At 51.1% G+C, this 16,649-nt stretch overlaps 1 protein-coding gene across 1 annotated transcript; it reads left to right on the top strand.

The window, feature by feature from the left end:
* The first annotated feature begins 1,657 nt into the window (after positions 1–1,657).
* Positions 1,658–15,441, top strand: LACTBL1 (lactamase beta like 1). The gene is made up of 6 exons (XM_055397321.2): positions 1,658–1,766; positions 4,232–4,341; positions 7,912–8,069; positions 9,531–9,769; positions 12,952–13,057; positions 14,460–15,441. Exons 2-6 carry the CDS (start codon positions 4,270–4,272, stop codon positions 15,439–15,441), a joined length of 1,557 nt encoding a protein of 518 aa, XP_055253296.2. The 5' UTR covers positions 1,658–1,766; positions 4,232–4,269.
* Positions 15,442–16,649: the final 1,208 nt, after the last annotated feature.

Raw genomic sequence — 16,649 nt, 5'->3', positions numbered from 1 at the left:
AGCAACTAAGTCCGTGCCACAGCTATTGAACTTGCACTCTAGAGCCCGCAAGCTGCAACAAGAGAAGCCCACGTACCACAACTACAGAAAGCCCACATGCAGCAATAAAGACCCTGCGCAGTCAAAAAAAAAAAGAGAGAGAGAGAGACATAAGACATATTAAGACATAAAGGTGGAGAGTCAGGCCGATTGGATTTGAATCCCGGCTTGTGACCTTGAGCAAGTGGCTTAACTGCTCTGAGCCCCATTTTATCACCTCTAAAATGAAAGTTCTCAAACCCGCTTCATGAGCAGATAGTGAAATGTGGTAAAATAATACTTATTTAGGTGAACAGCACAGGCCAGGCATAAAGCTGACACTTAACATACGACGTTCATCATTTTTTAGATGAGTCCTTTCCTTCCTGTAACTGCAGTTGGCCCACCTGGAATTAAGAAGTTTCAAGGAATGCTCGTCAAGAGCTTTGGTTGAGTAGCTCTGCACCTAGCTGTGTGACTTTGGGCAAGTCGCTTAACTTCTCTGAGCCGCATCTGTGACATCAGGGCACTAATGGCTCCTACCGCAGCAGGGCAGTGTGATACGCCTCTTAAAAGGCTTAGCACAGTGCCTGCGACACTAACTGGAAGTGTTTCCAGGAGACTAGGTTGGCTTTGAGGGAACATGTAGCTCTTCCTGGGGGCCAGGTCACCATACACACTGACTCTTCAGATTCCTTCCCACCTCCCCACCAGGCCTCTTCCTTGCCCTCTGTGTGACTTCAGGCCTTGGTCTCATCTTATAATCCCTGTGTCCTGCCTTCGCCCACCTCCCAAGCACTTCTCAGCTCCCACACCTGTCTGAGGGAAAGGCGCCTGTTTCTCTGAGCCTCACCCTTCCTTGAGCTCTCCAGGCAGGTCCCTTTTCACTGCAACGTTTTAAAAATATTTATATTTATTTATTTGGCTGCACTGGGTCTCAGTTGCAGCACACAGTTTCTTTCAGTTGCAGCGCACGGCATTTAGTTTCCCAACTAGGGGTCGAACCCCATCACACTGATAATCGTAGAACAACTGCTGTTCTAGAGAGAAAGCTGGATTTGCACCGCAGTGGAGGCTTATGCCGAGTGCCCTTGGAGGGACCTGGGTGAGGAGAGTTGGGGAAGGCTTCATGGAGGAGGTGGCATTTCAGCTGGTCTTAGATATCTCGCTAAATACACAGGAGAGAGAGGGCATGCCCAGCAGAGGAAACAGGCTGGGCACAGGCACAGAGGTCTGCAGGGCAGAGCTGTCGAAGGGGCCGTACTGGGGAGGTGCGAAACTCACCCCAGGCTGTAGGCTCCCCTGATGTCTGGGTGAACCTAAGGCATAGGACACATTAGAAAAGACCCTGATGCTGGGAAAGATTGGGGGCAGGAGGAGAAGGGGAGGACAGAGAATGAGATGGTTGGATGGCATCACCAACTTGATGGACGTAAGTTTCGGTGGACTCCGGGAGTTGGTGATGGACAGGGAGGCCTGGCATGCTGCGGTTCATGGGGTCGCAAAGAGTGGGACGTGATTGAGCGACTGGACTGAACTGAAGGCATAGGAAGGGCCAGGCCGGGGAGTGCCTCCCTCCTCCCTGTTGCTGGCCCGCTGTGTGGGCCCACCTTGCCCTCCCCTCCAGGCCAGTCTGCTGAAAGTGAAGAAGTGGCTCTTGCCGGCTTCCTGCGGCTTTTTCTTCGTGCTCTCTGTGCTCACGACCGGCTGCTTCCTGTGGCAGTATCACCTCCCCAAGCTGAAGACCGGTGAGTGCCGAGCCTCCTTGAGGCGCTCCCCGTCCCTGGAGGTCCCCGTGGGCTTTGGGCTGCCACTCCTGACTCAGGAGCTCTGGCCGCCATGCGGACTCTAGCTCTCATGAACTGTGCATCTTTGGGCCGGTCATGTGCTCCTTCTGTGCCTCGATGTCCTTCTGTGTAACCTGAGGATCCTAACGCCCCTGGGGTTTTCTTAAGCCACCGACTCTGGTGGGGGGAATAAAACTCAGGGTTCCCTCCCTCAAAGTGCAGTTTCTCTTGCTCTGCCTTCAGCCCCCAGGGTGAAATCTCCAGGCTCTACCTCCCTTTAAAGGCACTCCTCCAGCTTCAGCTAAGACCCTGGGAGGAACATGTGCCGGTGTACGTGGACAGCAGCTGCCATTTCTTGACCTCTGCATGCTGGGCTGGTTACGGCTCAGCAAATGAACATCCAGGGCAGGTAACATCCTGGCCCTCTGTTGCTATAGCAACTCCTGGGCCCATCGGCCTGCTGGGATCCTGGATGGTCCCGAGTCCCAGGTCTCTGCTGCAGCTGGCAAGAATGTCTCTCTCCGTTTCTCTGAGTCATCCTGTGTTACAGATGACAATGGCTCAACAAAGTGGCCTGGACTCCCAGAATCCTGCAGATTTTTGCAGAAATAACTCCTTTTATTTTCCTGCTAGCTTCTTCCTCTCCCAGCCAACCCTTTCTTTCTAGAGAAAATTCCTTTATCAAGGGCTTCTTAGTCCCTCTAGCAAACAGTCCCCAAGTGGGTAGGTTGGCCTGTTCTCCAGGGCCATGCTTCTCAAACTATCAAACTACCAATTTGTGGCAGACCAGCCTTATGAAATAAATTAAAAAATGAATTATATTAGGGAAATAAATGAAAAAGAAAGACTGCAAAGTAGAAGCCCAGGTTTTCAATAATTAGATTCAACATTCACAAGATTACTCTGAGAAACTGCTATAAAGGTTTCTAAATATTTTCTTTCCAATTTTGTACTTAATTTGTCACAAATGGGAAACAGTTTATGGAACTATTCTGGGTCCACTGACTACAGTGATCTGCTTCCTCATCCTCACATAGGCATCACCTGAAAGGTTGTCATTAATAACAATGAGGATGAAGTTGTTGAGAGATCTTCTGTAGGGTTTGTGATTTTCCTGCTTGGGACCATATCATCTGATGCTGGGTAACAAACCACCTAAACCTACTAACTTCAAACAGAGTGATTTATCATTTCTCATGATTCTATTCGCTGGCTGGCAGTTCTCCTGCTGGTCTAACCTAGGTTCTCCAATGCAAGCAAGTTCAGTGGACCTCTCCCCCATGTGGATTTTCCCTCTCAAGGTCGCTATCCCAGGCTTGTCCACGAGAGGGAAGTGTTCCAAAGCAGCAAAGGCGGATTAAAGTCTAGCTTTGGGAGGTGCACAATCAATTCAACCTCATTCTTTCTGCCAAAACAAGTCGTGCAGCCCCTCTGATTCAGGAGGTGGGAGGGTCTCAAGAGCTTGTGGCCACAGTGAACCTCCATCAGGGAGCCTTCTCTCAGTTCTGGGTGGTCTTGGGAGGCAGTGGAAGGTTTATTTAAGTGACCCCCTTTTTTTCTGAAGCACCTCACCAGACACAAGACGTGCTGGCACATTTTTTAAAAAATAATTTTTATTGCTTTTTGGCTGCGTTACATGGTATGCAGAGTCTTCGTTCCCCAATCAGGGCTCAAACCTGCACCCCCTGCAGTGGAAGTGCAGTCTTAACCACTGGACCACCAGGGAAATCCCTGGAAGATTTAGGAAAAGGTGGTTCTTACACTCTTGGGGGGGTTCTCACACTCTTACCACCCCACACTGTCCTTAAAGGATGCGGGGAGGTCTGGGGGCCGTAGAGATTGTCTCAAGCCTGAATCCTGTCCTGCCAAGTTCCATACCTTCCCTTTGAGGTTACAAGGAAGCATACGCCAGGACAAAAGCGGGATGGGACTCAACCTGGATGCCTGGATGCACTGCTCTGGGGATGGAATGAGTCCTTCCTGGTGGTTTAAGCCTGGGCCTCAGCAGGGCCCTGAATCCACTTCTCCATCCAGATACCTAATCAGAGCTGGAGAGAGGGGGACAGACAGAGATGTTGCTGTGGCTGCCCCTCGGAGCTGGGGCCTAAGTCTGCTGACTATACAGAGGGAGGCGGCTGGATGTATGAGTCAGAAGGGCTGCCAATGGGCACCTGTGGCCTGACTGGTCTCTCTAAGGCCAAGCTGCAGGTGGTGAGTGTGGGGCTGTGCTGCCTCCTCCCAGGCAGGCTCTGCCCTTGGCCCTTGACTTCCCAGGGCTGGTACCTTGTGGTGAGGGGTGCCAGTTTGGAGGGCTGGCCCTAGGGCATGAGCCTGGCACTTGCCGCCTCCTCCCACCTCTTCTACGGTGGCCTCCAGACTCCTCTCCTGACCTCCGTCTTTCTCTCATTTTGTGATGTTCCCTCCAGGTTCCTTGGGACCAGAGGCGGCCTCTGCCCCCGTGAGGATGTGTCCCCAACACCCTGAGCCTGTGCCCCTGGCCCATCCCCTCCCCGTGTTGAAGGAGGCCCTGGAAAAGGTCAGTGATGGCCCAGGAGAGAACTGACTGTGCGGGCTAGGCCAGGCTGAGGGAGGGGAGGGCACACCCTCTGCACTGGCAGTTGCATTCATTCATTCAGCACATAACTCTTGAGCACTTGCTCTGTCCTACATACCAGCGGTATGGCAGAAAGATGACACTGTCCTGCTCTGAAGGAGCTATTAGTCTCGCGTGAGGAGAACAGTCAATATAATAAACATTTATCACAAGGGCAAGAGTGAGGACAGGGAAAGTTTAAGGGTCATGGGACTTGGAGTCACGGAAGGCTTCTGGAGGAAGTGGTGTCTAAACTGAGAGCTGAGCAGGTAGGAGATACCCAGAGGATATGTGTGTATAAAGTAAGGGAGCTTGGGGGTGTGAAGAGTGTGCTCCAGATAGAGGGAACAGCATGTGCAAAGGCCCAGAGGCAGCAGAGTCAGTACGAGACACATGTAGAGAATTATGAGGAAATTCTGTCTCGTGGGGGCCATAACTGGAGGCAGAGAAAGATGAGGTGGGGAGGATCACAGAGCCATTGTAATATGATTAAAGACACGCCATGAAATTAAAAGACGCTTGCTCCTTGGGAAAAAAGCTATGACAAACCTAGACAGTGTATTAAAAAGTAGAGACGTCACTTTGCCGACAAAAGTCCATCTAGTCAAAGCTATGGCTTTTCCAGTAGCCATGTATAGATGTGAGAGTTGGACCATAAATAAGTCTGATCGCCGAAGAATTGATGCTTTCTAATTGTGGGTCTGGAGAAGACTCTTGAGAGTTCCTTGGACAGCAAGGAGATCAAACCAGTCAGTCCTAAAGGAAATCAACCCTGAATTCTCATTGGAAGGACTGATGCTGAAGCTACAATATTTTGGCCACCTGATGCGAAGAGCCAATTCATTGGAAAAGACCTTGATGCTGGGAAAGATGGAAGGCAAAAGGAGAAGAGGGTGGCAGAGGATGAGATAGACAACATCACCGACTCAATAGACATGAATTTGAGCAAACTCTGGGAGATAGTGAAGGACAGGGGAGCCTGGCGTGCTGCAGTCCATGGGTTCGTCAAGAGTTGGACACAACTGAGCAACTGAACAAGAACAGCCCACATTGCAACACTGAACCATTTCAGGATGGCCTGACACTAGAGGGCGCTGTCAGTCAGGCCTAGTCTGTGCCATCGAGACCCCACTCACTTGGGTCACACATCTGCAAGCAGTCAGTTCAGTTGCTCGGTCGTGTCCGCTCTTTGCGACCCCATGGACCGCAGCGCGCCAGGCCTCCCTGTCCACCACCAACTCCCAGAGCTTGCTCAAATTCATGTCCATCCAGTTGGTGATGCCATCTCATCCTCTGTCGTCCCCTTCTCCTCCTGCCCTTCGTTCTTTCTCAGCATCAGGGTCTTTTCCAATGAGTCAGCATTTTGCATCAGGTGGCCAAAGTATTGGAGCTTCAGCTTCAGCATCATCCTTCCAGTGAACATTCAGGACTGATTTCCTTTACGATTGACTGGTTTGATCTCACCTTAACAGACAGAAAGATCAGAAAGTGGAATCTAGAAAAATGACACAGATGAACTAATTAAATTTGCAAAGCAGAAAGAGAGACATAGAGTACAAACCAAATGTATGGATACCAAGGAGGATGAAAGGGGTGGGGTGAACAGGGAGACTGGTGTTGGTGTATATACGCTACACTGTATAAAAGAGATAACTAGGGAAAACCTACTGTATAGCACCGGGAACTCTATTCAATGCTCTGCGGTGACCTCAATGGGAAGGAAATGCAAAAAAGAGGGATATATGTATACATTTGGAGAAGAACATAGCCACCCACTCCAGTATTCTTGCCTGAAGAATCCCAGGGACAGAGGAGCCTGGTGGGCTGCGGTCTATGGGGTTGCACAGAGCCGGACACGACTGATGCGACTTATCAGCAGCAGCAGGTGTAGGGATGGCTGACTCACTTTGCTGTACTGCAGAAACTAGCCCAACATTGTAAAGCAACTATACCCTAATAAAAATTTTTTTAAAAGGAGTGTATGTGCAGCAGCCTGGGGTGGGTGGCAGTGGGGAAGGGTTTGAAATTCAGTCTGTGGGACCGATGAAGGAAAGGAGGGTGATGCGTTCATGTAAGAGCAGGCGTGGGCCAGCGCAGAGAGACACAATCCCTGCGTGCAAACACACAAGAATCTTTTGTGAAGCAGACAGGGCAGAAGGCTGCTATTTGCCTCCCAGGGGTGATACTAGTTAGAAAAAATACAGCAACAATAATAACTGTAGCTGCCTTCTCCTGAGAACCTGGCGTATGCCTTGCAGTGTGGTAACTTCCCTTTATGTTATCAGCTTGTGAAACCCCAGCTAAAGAGGAGGAGACTGTGGCAAAGTCGGCACAGGTAGACTTCCCGGGTGGTCCAGTGGTTCAGAATCCACTTGCCAATGCAGGAGACATGGTCCAGGTAGATCCCAGAGGCCAGGGAGCAACAGAGCCCAAGTGCCTAGAGCCCATCCTCCCCGACAAGAGAGGCCGCTGCAGTGAGAAGCCAGAGCACTGCAACTAGAGAAAGCCCTCCCGGCCACAGAGACCCAGTGCAGCCAAAACGAAATAAATTAGAGAAAAAGTTAGTCCAGGGGTGGACACTACAGGTAGACTGAACTCAGTTCAGGGAATGTCAAATCTCTTGGCCAGGAGATGCTGGAATGAGCATGGAGTTCCAATCCTAATTTCCCCCCGCCATGAGCCTGGGGCAAGTTGCTTCATATCTCGGATTTTCTCACCTGTAAAATGGAGGGGAAATCCGCACTGACTTATTAAGCGAGACAAGGTATGAACATCATTTTGTATTGTGTCTGGCACATTCTAGATGTCCAGTAAGTGTTAGCAGTTAATCATCATTAAACTTCATCACCGAAAATAATGAAATATTAATGTTTCCAACAAATGTTCAAAGAGAGCATTAGGGGCCCTCTACAAATACTGAATTCTCCAACGCTAGGGGTCAGATGAAGCTTTTGCTGTTGTTTAGTTGCTGAGTTGTATCCAACTCCTTATGACTCCATGGACTGCTCTGTCCATGGGATCTCCCAAGAATACTGGAGTGGGTTGCCATTTTCTTTTCCAGGGGATCTTCCCAACTCAGGGCTCGAACCCACATCTCCTGCACTGCAGACAGATTCTTTACCGCTGAGCCACCAGGGAAAGCCCTAGGTGAGGCCTGCTGAAGGCTTTCTAGGGCATCAGACAAGGATTTGCGCAGATCAGTGGTCTTAACCCCTCCTTCCTCTTATATGTTTCCAAGGAAATGTTTCTTTGAACAAAAGTCTTACGAGAAAACCTTACCTACAAAACAGATTCCAGGGGATCTGCTCTGATTGCAGCTGGGTGGTAGCCGACCCCACGGGACACAGTTTGACAGCCCGCGGTCTGGAGGCTCACTGGGGCTCCCTTCCAGCCGCTGGCGGGGAGGACAGAGAGGAGCTAGACAGTGGGTGCTGTGTGCAGGGGGTGGCGGTGGAAGGGCCTGGAGGGGAGGAGGACTCGTTTGCTCTAAGCCACCTGCTCTTCTCTCCCCAGGTGGACCGCATCCTCCGCCAGGCCCTGGCTGCCCCGGGCCTGGCTGCCATGTCTGCAGTTGTCATCCACAATGACACCGTGCTCTGGACTGGGAACTTCGGGAAGAAGAATGGTTCAGACCCGGCTTCTGGGCCCCCCAACGAGTACACCATGTACCGGTCAGCTGGGGGACCACCGCGGTCCTGAGGCGGGGTGAGGGATGGGAGGATGAGGGGTCTTGGGAGGCAGGAGGACTCGTGAGAATTATGACCGGGGGTGGGGGGTGGGGTGGATCTGAGCTACCAGGGCCCTTTCTTAAGTCTTGGCAATTTCATAGACGAGGAGACTGAGGTCCAGAGTGGACCACTGAGTGCCTAACATCACACCACGGGGTAACAGGTCAGGAAGGAATCCCTGCTGGAGAGTCCTTAGCCCCACAGCTCCCAAACTAGAAAAGACCCCCTTGTGTTCCACTCTACCCCCCTTCTATGTGACACAAAGGAGCTGTAACCAGTTCCTGGGTCCTCCACCAGGTTTCCGACAGTAAGCAGCAGTGGCCCAGATGGAAGCAACTTGGGACACACCCAAGTCTCCCCTCCTGGGTGCTGCCTGTAGGATCCTCAGCCCTCACAGTGCCAAGTGAATACATTTGCTCCCAGGGATACTTGTGAGGATTACAGGGGTTCCAGTCAGGCTGCACCTGCTATGTGCCAGCCAGGGGGCAACAATTATATTTGCTATCACCTAGTGAGTGCTTCTCTGGAAGCTCAGTGATAAAGAATCTGCTTGCCAAGCAGAAGACACGGGTTTGATTCCTGGGTCAGGAAGATCCCATTGAGAAGGAAATGACAATTCACTCCTCGTCTGGGAAATCCCATGGACACAGGAGCCTTGTGGGCTACAGTCCATGAGGTCGCAAGTCAGACATGATCGAGCGACTAAATAACAACAGATCACCTATTGGGCACTTACTACCTGCCAGGTATGTTGCTTAGCAGCTTGCATGCATAATCTTGGTCAATCGTTTCTAAAATCTATGAAACAAGACAATGAAATTAAATCTCAGAAAAGTCTAGTATTTTTTCCAAGGCAACTCAGCTGGCGAGAGGCAGAGGTATGATCCCAACTCGGGTCTGTCCCAGAGTGGGGGGTTCCTGGTGAGGGCCTGGCGTTGGGGAGGTGCTCATGGGTATCCATCTGGCCCAGCCTCATTGCCTCTGCTATGTTCTCAAGCATCTTGATGGCATTCCACAGAGGCTTGTGGATTTCCACCTGAGACGGTGAATAAGGGTGGACTCAGGGCTTTCCTGGGCTTCTCAGGTGGCTCACTGGGTAAAGAATCTGGCTGCAAAGCAGGAGATGCAGAAGACACAGTTTCGATCCCCGAGTTAGGAAGATCCCCTGGTGGAGGGCATGGCAACCCCCTCCAGGATCCTTGTCTGGAGAATCCCATGGAGAGAGGAGCCTGCAGGTTACAGCCCATGGGGTCACAAAGAGTCAGACATGACTTAAGTGGCTGTGCTCACATACACACAGCGCTTTCCTGATTATACCAGAAAGTTGGAGCCTGGGGGTGCAGGGTGGAGGTGGGTTGTGGAGCCAACGATGCCTGCTGCACCCTTGTGCCTCTCATTGTCCAGGATCTCTAGCGTCTCCAAGATCTTTCCTGTCCTGATGCTGTACCGCCTGTGGGAAGAGGGCATCGTGGCCTCTCTGGATGACCCTCTGGAGCGGTACGCCAGCACCTTCACCATTAACAATCCATTGGGTACGGCATCAGTCCCCCAACAAAGGAGTCTGGCGGATGGGCTGGAGGAGGCGGGCCCACCCCCAAGGCCTTCACCCGTCACCCTCCGAAGGATGGCCAGCCAGCTGTCAGGTGAGTGGCTCTGATCTAGCTTAGCCCAAACCATTCCAGGTTGGGGCACCAAGAAGCATGTTCTCACCCAGCCAGGCTGGGCCCACTCTCTGCTCTGTTTCCACGTGTAATGTACATATCATATAACACGTATACATATATACACATATCATGTGTGTATGTCTATGTATATGTATGAACGTGCATCATGTATCTTTGGAAGGAGTAGAAATTAAACCACTGGCTGGCCTCCAGGGAGAGGAACTTGGTTGCTGGGGATGAGTGGGGGAGGAACACTTTTCATTGTATACCCTTTGGTGTCTCTGGGATTTTGAATTATGTAAATGAATTATTTATTAAAAACTACCTAAAAAGAATAATGATAAAAGATGTGCTAACAAGCCAAGATGAAGTCTCCATGGTGGAAGGAAAAGGGCAGGCTGGAATGCTGGAAGACAAAAGTCAGTGGACAGGAATTGGGCAGGAATGGGTGGGAGGGGGTCTGTGGTCTGTGGTGACTCCCCCAGCCAGGGGGAGAAGGCAGGCACCACGTGCACCACCCCGAAATGCCTTCTATTGTTCAAATTTTCAGCTGTCAACCTAGATGGTAGGAGTTAATCACAAGTGCCTACTATTTCGTCATTTTACAAAGTGTGTTCCAGCCTGAGGTCTCAATCTATGGATGTGGCCGGTTTGCACTTCCATTAGCTGATGGTGAACCTGAGGCTCAGCCAGAGAATGCAACCTCCTGAAACTGCTTAGGGAGAGCACGATCAGGGGAGGGTGGCCCAGTGGCTAAGGGCACAAGCACTGAAATTCCAACTCTGCCTCCTTGCTGGGTGATCTTGGGTAAGTTGCATCGTAACCTCTCTGAGCCTTTTCTCCTCTGTACAATGACTAGTTCGTGCTACTTTGGGGAATTAAGTGTGCCATTGGATGTCGAGCACTTAACTGACAGCAGGTGCTTTTCAAAGTAGCTCTGGTTATTACAGTCAGCGTAGACCTAGGTTTATTAGGGCCTGATACAATTTTGGGGTCCTTTTAAAAAATATTCCTGATATCTCAGTTGGTAAAGAGCCTACCTGCAATGCAGGAGACTCCGGTTCAATTCCTGGGTCAAGAAGGTCTGCTGGAGAAGGGATAGGCTAGCCACTCCAGTAAGCTTGGGCTTCCCCTGTGGCTCAGCTGGTAAAGAATCTGCCCGCAATGCGGGAGACCCGGGTTCCATCCCTGGGTTGGGAAGATCCCCTGGAGAAGGACAAGGCTACCCAATTCCAGTATTCTGACCTGGAGAAAGCCCTGGACTGTATAGTCCATGGGGTTGTGAAGAGTGGGATACAACTGAGAGACTTTCACTTTCACAATATTGTAAATTCAAACTTAGATACAGGCCTTGGAAGGGGTCAGGCTTTTGCTCCATGAACCTCCTATTAAACCCATTATAACCTGACTCTAGGGCTCCCTCTAGGGGTACATTATGGACTCTTCTTCATTTATAGCCAAGGAACCCAGCACAGGGCTCTTTGTCTGTGGTCCTTTTAAAAACGCCCTACATGTCTTTTCTCAGTCCCAAAGGGACCAGCTGACCACAGGGCTGCCTGGATAACTTACAGGCTCCCAGTGGCTTTTATGATTGACCTTCACCCTAATCTGGAGGTTTCTCCCATTCTGAGCTTTTCATGCATTCTTAGTCAGGCCCTGCAACAGCTCCCAGGGAGATCAAGGCAGGTGCTTCAGCCCACTTTACAGTGAGCAAATAGAGGCTCAGAGAGGTAAAGCACACGGCTTGTGGTCACACAGCAAGAAGTGCTAGAGTTAGAATTTAAACCCAGGACTTGGAACTTCAGCCCCCAGTTGCTCAGGCCAAGAGCCTGGGAGTTAGTTATCTCTGGAACCTCTCACTCCCATACCGTCCATATGCCCTCCAGTAACAAATTCTGTTGGCTCCACTATCAAAACATGTTCAGAACCCAACACCTACTCACTCGTCCAATCCACCATCATTTAAACATGGACTTTTGCAAGTCTCCTTACAGGTTTCTCTGTGTCTGCCATTGCCCGCCCCCCCACCCCCAAAGTCTGCTTTTACATAGCAGTCAAAGCTATCCTGATAAATTTTATATTATCATTCCTCTGCTCAGACCCTTTAGCCCCATTCCAACCAGAGAAAGGACCAAATCCTTCTAGTACCCTATAGCACCCTACAGCACCCTACAGGTCTGGTGTCTGCACCTCCAATCTCTCTTATCTCCAAAGCTGATCCTCAACCATTCCTGCCTCAGGGCCTTTGCATCTGCTGTTCCCTCTGCCTGAGACATTCTTTCCTCACGGAAGTGTGTGGCTCACTTCCTCACCTCTTCCATGTCTCACCTGTTCAAGGGCTGCTTTCCCTGTGATGCCTTCCTCTGACCACTTTGTATAAAATAACAACCCCTCCTTTCACACATGTAATTATTTCCCTCCATAGCACGAATATTTGTTTGCTTCTTGTCTGTCTCTTCTGCTAGAATGCAACTCCACATGGGCAGAGACTTTGTGTGGCTCACCCCTGAGTCCCAGCACCCAGAACAGCCTTTGGCACAGAACAGATGCTTGGACACTATTGCTGAGTGAATGGATGGGAAGAATCCTAGTCTTGTGAGCTTTCCTGTATTGTCACATCCAAAATCAGAAAACTCCAAGTGGTCAGAGGAGTCAGTTCCACAAGACATATTTGGGCAGCAACCTCAAACATTTTAAGGAATCGAAGGTCTATGGTTGATGATAAGCATGCTCAGCATTTTATTTCACTGAATCCTCACACCAGCCCCATGATGGGAATTATTTGCATCCTGTTACAGATGAGGGGACTGTGGCTCAGAGAGGTTAAGTGGCTTGCCCAACAAAACACTGGCAGGGGACTTCCCTGGTGGTCCAGTGGCTAAGACTCCATAGTTCCATTGCAGGGGCATGGGTTCGATCCCTGGTTGGGGAAATAAGGATCCGACATGCTGCACAGTGCAGCAACCAACCAAACAAACGAACGAAAACACTACAAAAGACACAAACCACAGGCAGGATTAGAGTCGGTGCCAGAGGCTTTCTTATTTTTAAAGCTGATTTTACCATTATCTTTCAACCCATGGAAGGTGGGGGAGGGGTGCACCCAGGGACCCTCCCCCCCCTCAGCTGACCCAGCAAATCTGACCATGGCTCCTCCCTAGGGCTGCCCCGAAGGCTCCGCTCCACTTCGCTGTTGTGGAGGGGCAGCACGCAGGAGGCCCTGAGCCTGCTCAAGGACGATGTGCTGGTGGCGGATCCAGGAACCAGGTGAGGGGTGCGCCCTGACGCCCCGCCAATGCCAGGAGCCTCACAAGGGCACACACCTGTCCTGGGAGACAGCCGGGCAACCATGTTCCAGATGGTCAGAGCCAGGAAAGACCTCAGGGATGACTGACAACCCCTGTTCCACATCTGGGGAGACTGAGGCCCATGGACGGGTGGCAGAGCAAGGCAGTGGGGAAGCCGGGCCCAGATCCAGCTCTGTTTGAATCTCAAGTTCTTTCGATGAATCAACTAAACATTTATTGAGCACCTACTCTGTGCTTGGAATGTGCAAACCTGAGAAACAGCAGCGAACAAATCCACTCAGTACCTCCTCATGGAGTTGGGATTCTTGCCAGTGAACAGTGAACATTCTTATTGCTAAACAGATAAACAACATAAATACAGCTTTTTCCCAAGTGCTGGAAAATAAACAGGATGCTGATAAGATAGGGAGTGGAAAGCCACTGAACAGAGAAGCTGGGCTCCTGGGGGGCTGGAAGCAGTGGGGCTGTGAGCTGGACAGAGGACAGCAGGCACTCGCCTGCCTCAGATGCCCGCTTCGAGGCCCTGGGCAAGTGCCCTTTTTCCAAATTTGCCCCTCTGCTTCTCCAAATGCTGAACCTCAGGGCCCATTTCTCTTAAGGAAAAAAGGATCTAAGACTTAGCCGTCTGTAGGCTAGAGTCCTTTTTCCAGCTCTGACACTAACTTCCTGAGCAACCTTGGAGGAAGCATCTGCTTCTGTGAACTTCACTTTTCTTACCTGTAAAAAAAAAAAAAAAAGGAACCTGGGCTAGAGTTCAGGAATGTCTAATAGCATTTGTGCATTTTCACCCATTCCTGTGCCTTCTTGAGGCACTATTTTAGAGATTTTGAAACAGTGTCTGCTCTGGAAAAGAAAAGCGACTTCCTGTTGATTATTTGTGTCTGCCATGGCTGGGAAGAATGGGGTGAGATCTTGCCCCCTAGTTGCAATCCTTGAGTTATATGATCACTATCATTACTTGTGCCACACAATCCCAGCAATCTGAGGCTCATTTTCCTGATAAAATAAATTATAACTAATGTGTAAAGGACCAAGTAGATTTGTTTTACCACTTTCCCAGGTGCACTGCTAAGCCTAGGTCTTTGCCAATCGGCTGTGTGACCCTGGGCAATTCTCTGCCTCTCTCTGGGCCTTCCTCTTTCCGGAAGGAAGAATAAATACTGAGTTGTATTCAATGATCTCTGAAGTCTCTGCTCGGTCTGACTATCTTCGATGCCTTGAAGCAGATTCCTTTCCTGTCCACCCGGTAAAATGAAATTCGGGAGGCTTTTCAGACAATCGGAGCAAGTGGGAAGGGGTTATTTGGGGCCTGGTGATGCCCATCCTAGGCTGCAGGCCAGCTTCCACTCTTCCTCTTTCAGGTGCCATTACAGCACGCTGGCCTTCTCGCTTCTGGCCCACGTCCTGGCAGCCCATACCGTCCAGGGTGACTACCAGCGCTGGATCTTGGAGAAGGTGCTGGAGCCTCTGGGGATGGCAGACACGGGCTTCGACCTGACGCCTCCTGTGCGTGCCCGGTTGGCAGTGGGCTTTTACGGCAGCGGGCGGCCGGCACCTCTGTATGACCTGGGCTGGTACCGGCCGTCGGGCCAGATGTACTCCACCGCCGCTGACCTGGCCAAGTTGGCCATGGTGCTCCTGGGCGGCGGACCCCAGCGGCTCCTGCGGCCGGATGCGTCCAAGACCCTGCTGGCGCCGCTGCTGGCCTGCCTGGGCGCCTACTTCGCCAACGAGACGGGCACGCCGTGGGAGTTCCACGCGCAGCGGGGCTACCGCGTGGTGCGCAAGGACGGCGAGCTGGACGGCTACGCTGCCACCTTCTCCCTGGTGCCGCCGCTGCGCCTGGGTCTCACGCTGCTCCTGGCTGGGCCGCGGCCGCCTGGGCCCGACCTGGTGGCGCAGGCCTACGACGTGCTCCTGCCGGCCATGGAGACGGCCCTGCGGGGGGCCGAGCTCAGCCCGGCGCCGCCGCCCAGCACGCGCCCCTTCAGCGGCTACTTCACCTTCTCTAACTTGACCTTCTACGACGTGCGCCCCGGGCCGGCGGGCGAGCTGCGCCTGCGCCAGTTCGGGCCCCGCGTGGAGGCGCTGGTGCCCGCCGCCTTCCGCACACTCGCGCTGCGCCACGTGCGCGGCCGCGTCTTCCAGCTGCACGTGGCCCGCGAGTTCCCGTGCGCCGTGCCGCTCGGCGACTCCTGGCTGTCCCTGGAGGCCCAGCACGGGCAGCTGGTCAACTTCTACCCCTTGGACCGCCACGGGCTGTCCCCGGGCTTCGACGTGCCGGGCCTCAACACGTACAGGGTGTTGCGGCTGTCGCACAAGCCGGTGTTCAAGACCCAGTGACCCTGGACTCCGTTTTCCCTGATGTTGCCTCCCAGTTGTCCAACCTAGTTTTGCAAAGTAAGGCTGCATGAAAGTTTGTTGGAGAACCTGAGGAGTTGGCAGCGTGGGGTGGGGCAGTGCCCCTCAGCGTTGTGGTTCGTGGACCACCGCCGGTTGCCAGCTGTTAAGTTATCCGTGGGAGAGGAAGAGTTAGGTTAGCATTTAGAAACTGTAATAGCGAGTTGACAGAGTACTTTTGTGTGTGTGTTTAATCTGAGACAGAATATCATTGTATCTTTTAAAAATCAACCTTATAGAGTTATAATTTTATGTAAAAGGAAATGAACACATTATCAGGGTACAGTTTGATTTTGACAGATATGTATACCCATCCCCACAATCAAAATAATAGAAAATTTTCATCACTTACTCAAACATCCCTCCTACTGCTTTGCAGTCAGCTTCCTTCCCTGCTCCCAGCCCTGGGCAACTGCTGATCTACTCTGTCACCTTACGTTATAGTTTTAGCCTGGAATTTAGTATAAGTGGAATCACAGAGTGTAATCTTTCGTGTCTGCCTGTTTTTGCTGAGCCGGATGTTTTTGAGGTTCATTCTTGTCTCTGTGTGTATCAATGTTTTGTTTCTTTTCATTGCTGAGTAGTGTTGGGTTGCACAGATACGCCACAATTGGTTTGTCCTTTCACCCTTTGATGGGTATTTGGGTTGTTTCTAGATTGGGGCTTTATGAAACAGCGTTCCTGTATAAGTCTGTTTTGTGAATACATGCTTTCATATCTGGTAAATGTCTAGGTGTGACTGCCATGCACTGGCACCATTTTATGTTCCCACCAGCAATATACAGTGTCTCCGCATCTTTGCTACCACTTAGCTGCTGCTGCTGCTGCTGCTAAGTCACTTCAGTCGTGTCCGACTCTGTGTGACCCCATAGACGGCAGCCCACCAGGCTCCCCTGTCCCTGGATTCTCCAGGCATTGTCAGCCTTTTCAGTTTTAGTCATGCTAGAGGTGGTAGTTGTGAAGTCTTCTCTCACTGTGGTTTTAATTGCGTTGTATTTATCATATTGTAAAAGTTCTCTAAATGTTGTGGATAGAAGTCCTTTGTCAGGTACAAATATTGCAAAGATTTCCCCCCAGTCTTTGGCTTGCGTTTTCCTTTTCTTAATGATGTCTTTTGAAGAGCAGAAGTTATAAAATTTTAATGAATTTTA

This window comes from Moschus berezovskii, chromosome 2 (genome assembly GCF_049115385.1).
Source record: "Moschus berezovskii isolate FMDL1 chromosome 2, NW_MosBer_1.0, whole genome shotgun sequence".
NCBI classification, from domain to species: domain Eukaryota; kingdom Metazoa; phylum Chordata; class Mammalia; order Artiodactyla; family Moschidae; genus Moschus; species Moschus berezovskii.
Note: the sequence above shows the minus strand (reverse complement) of the source record. Positions and strands in the feature narration are given on the sequence as shown.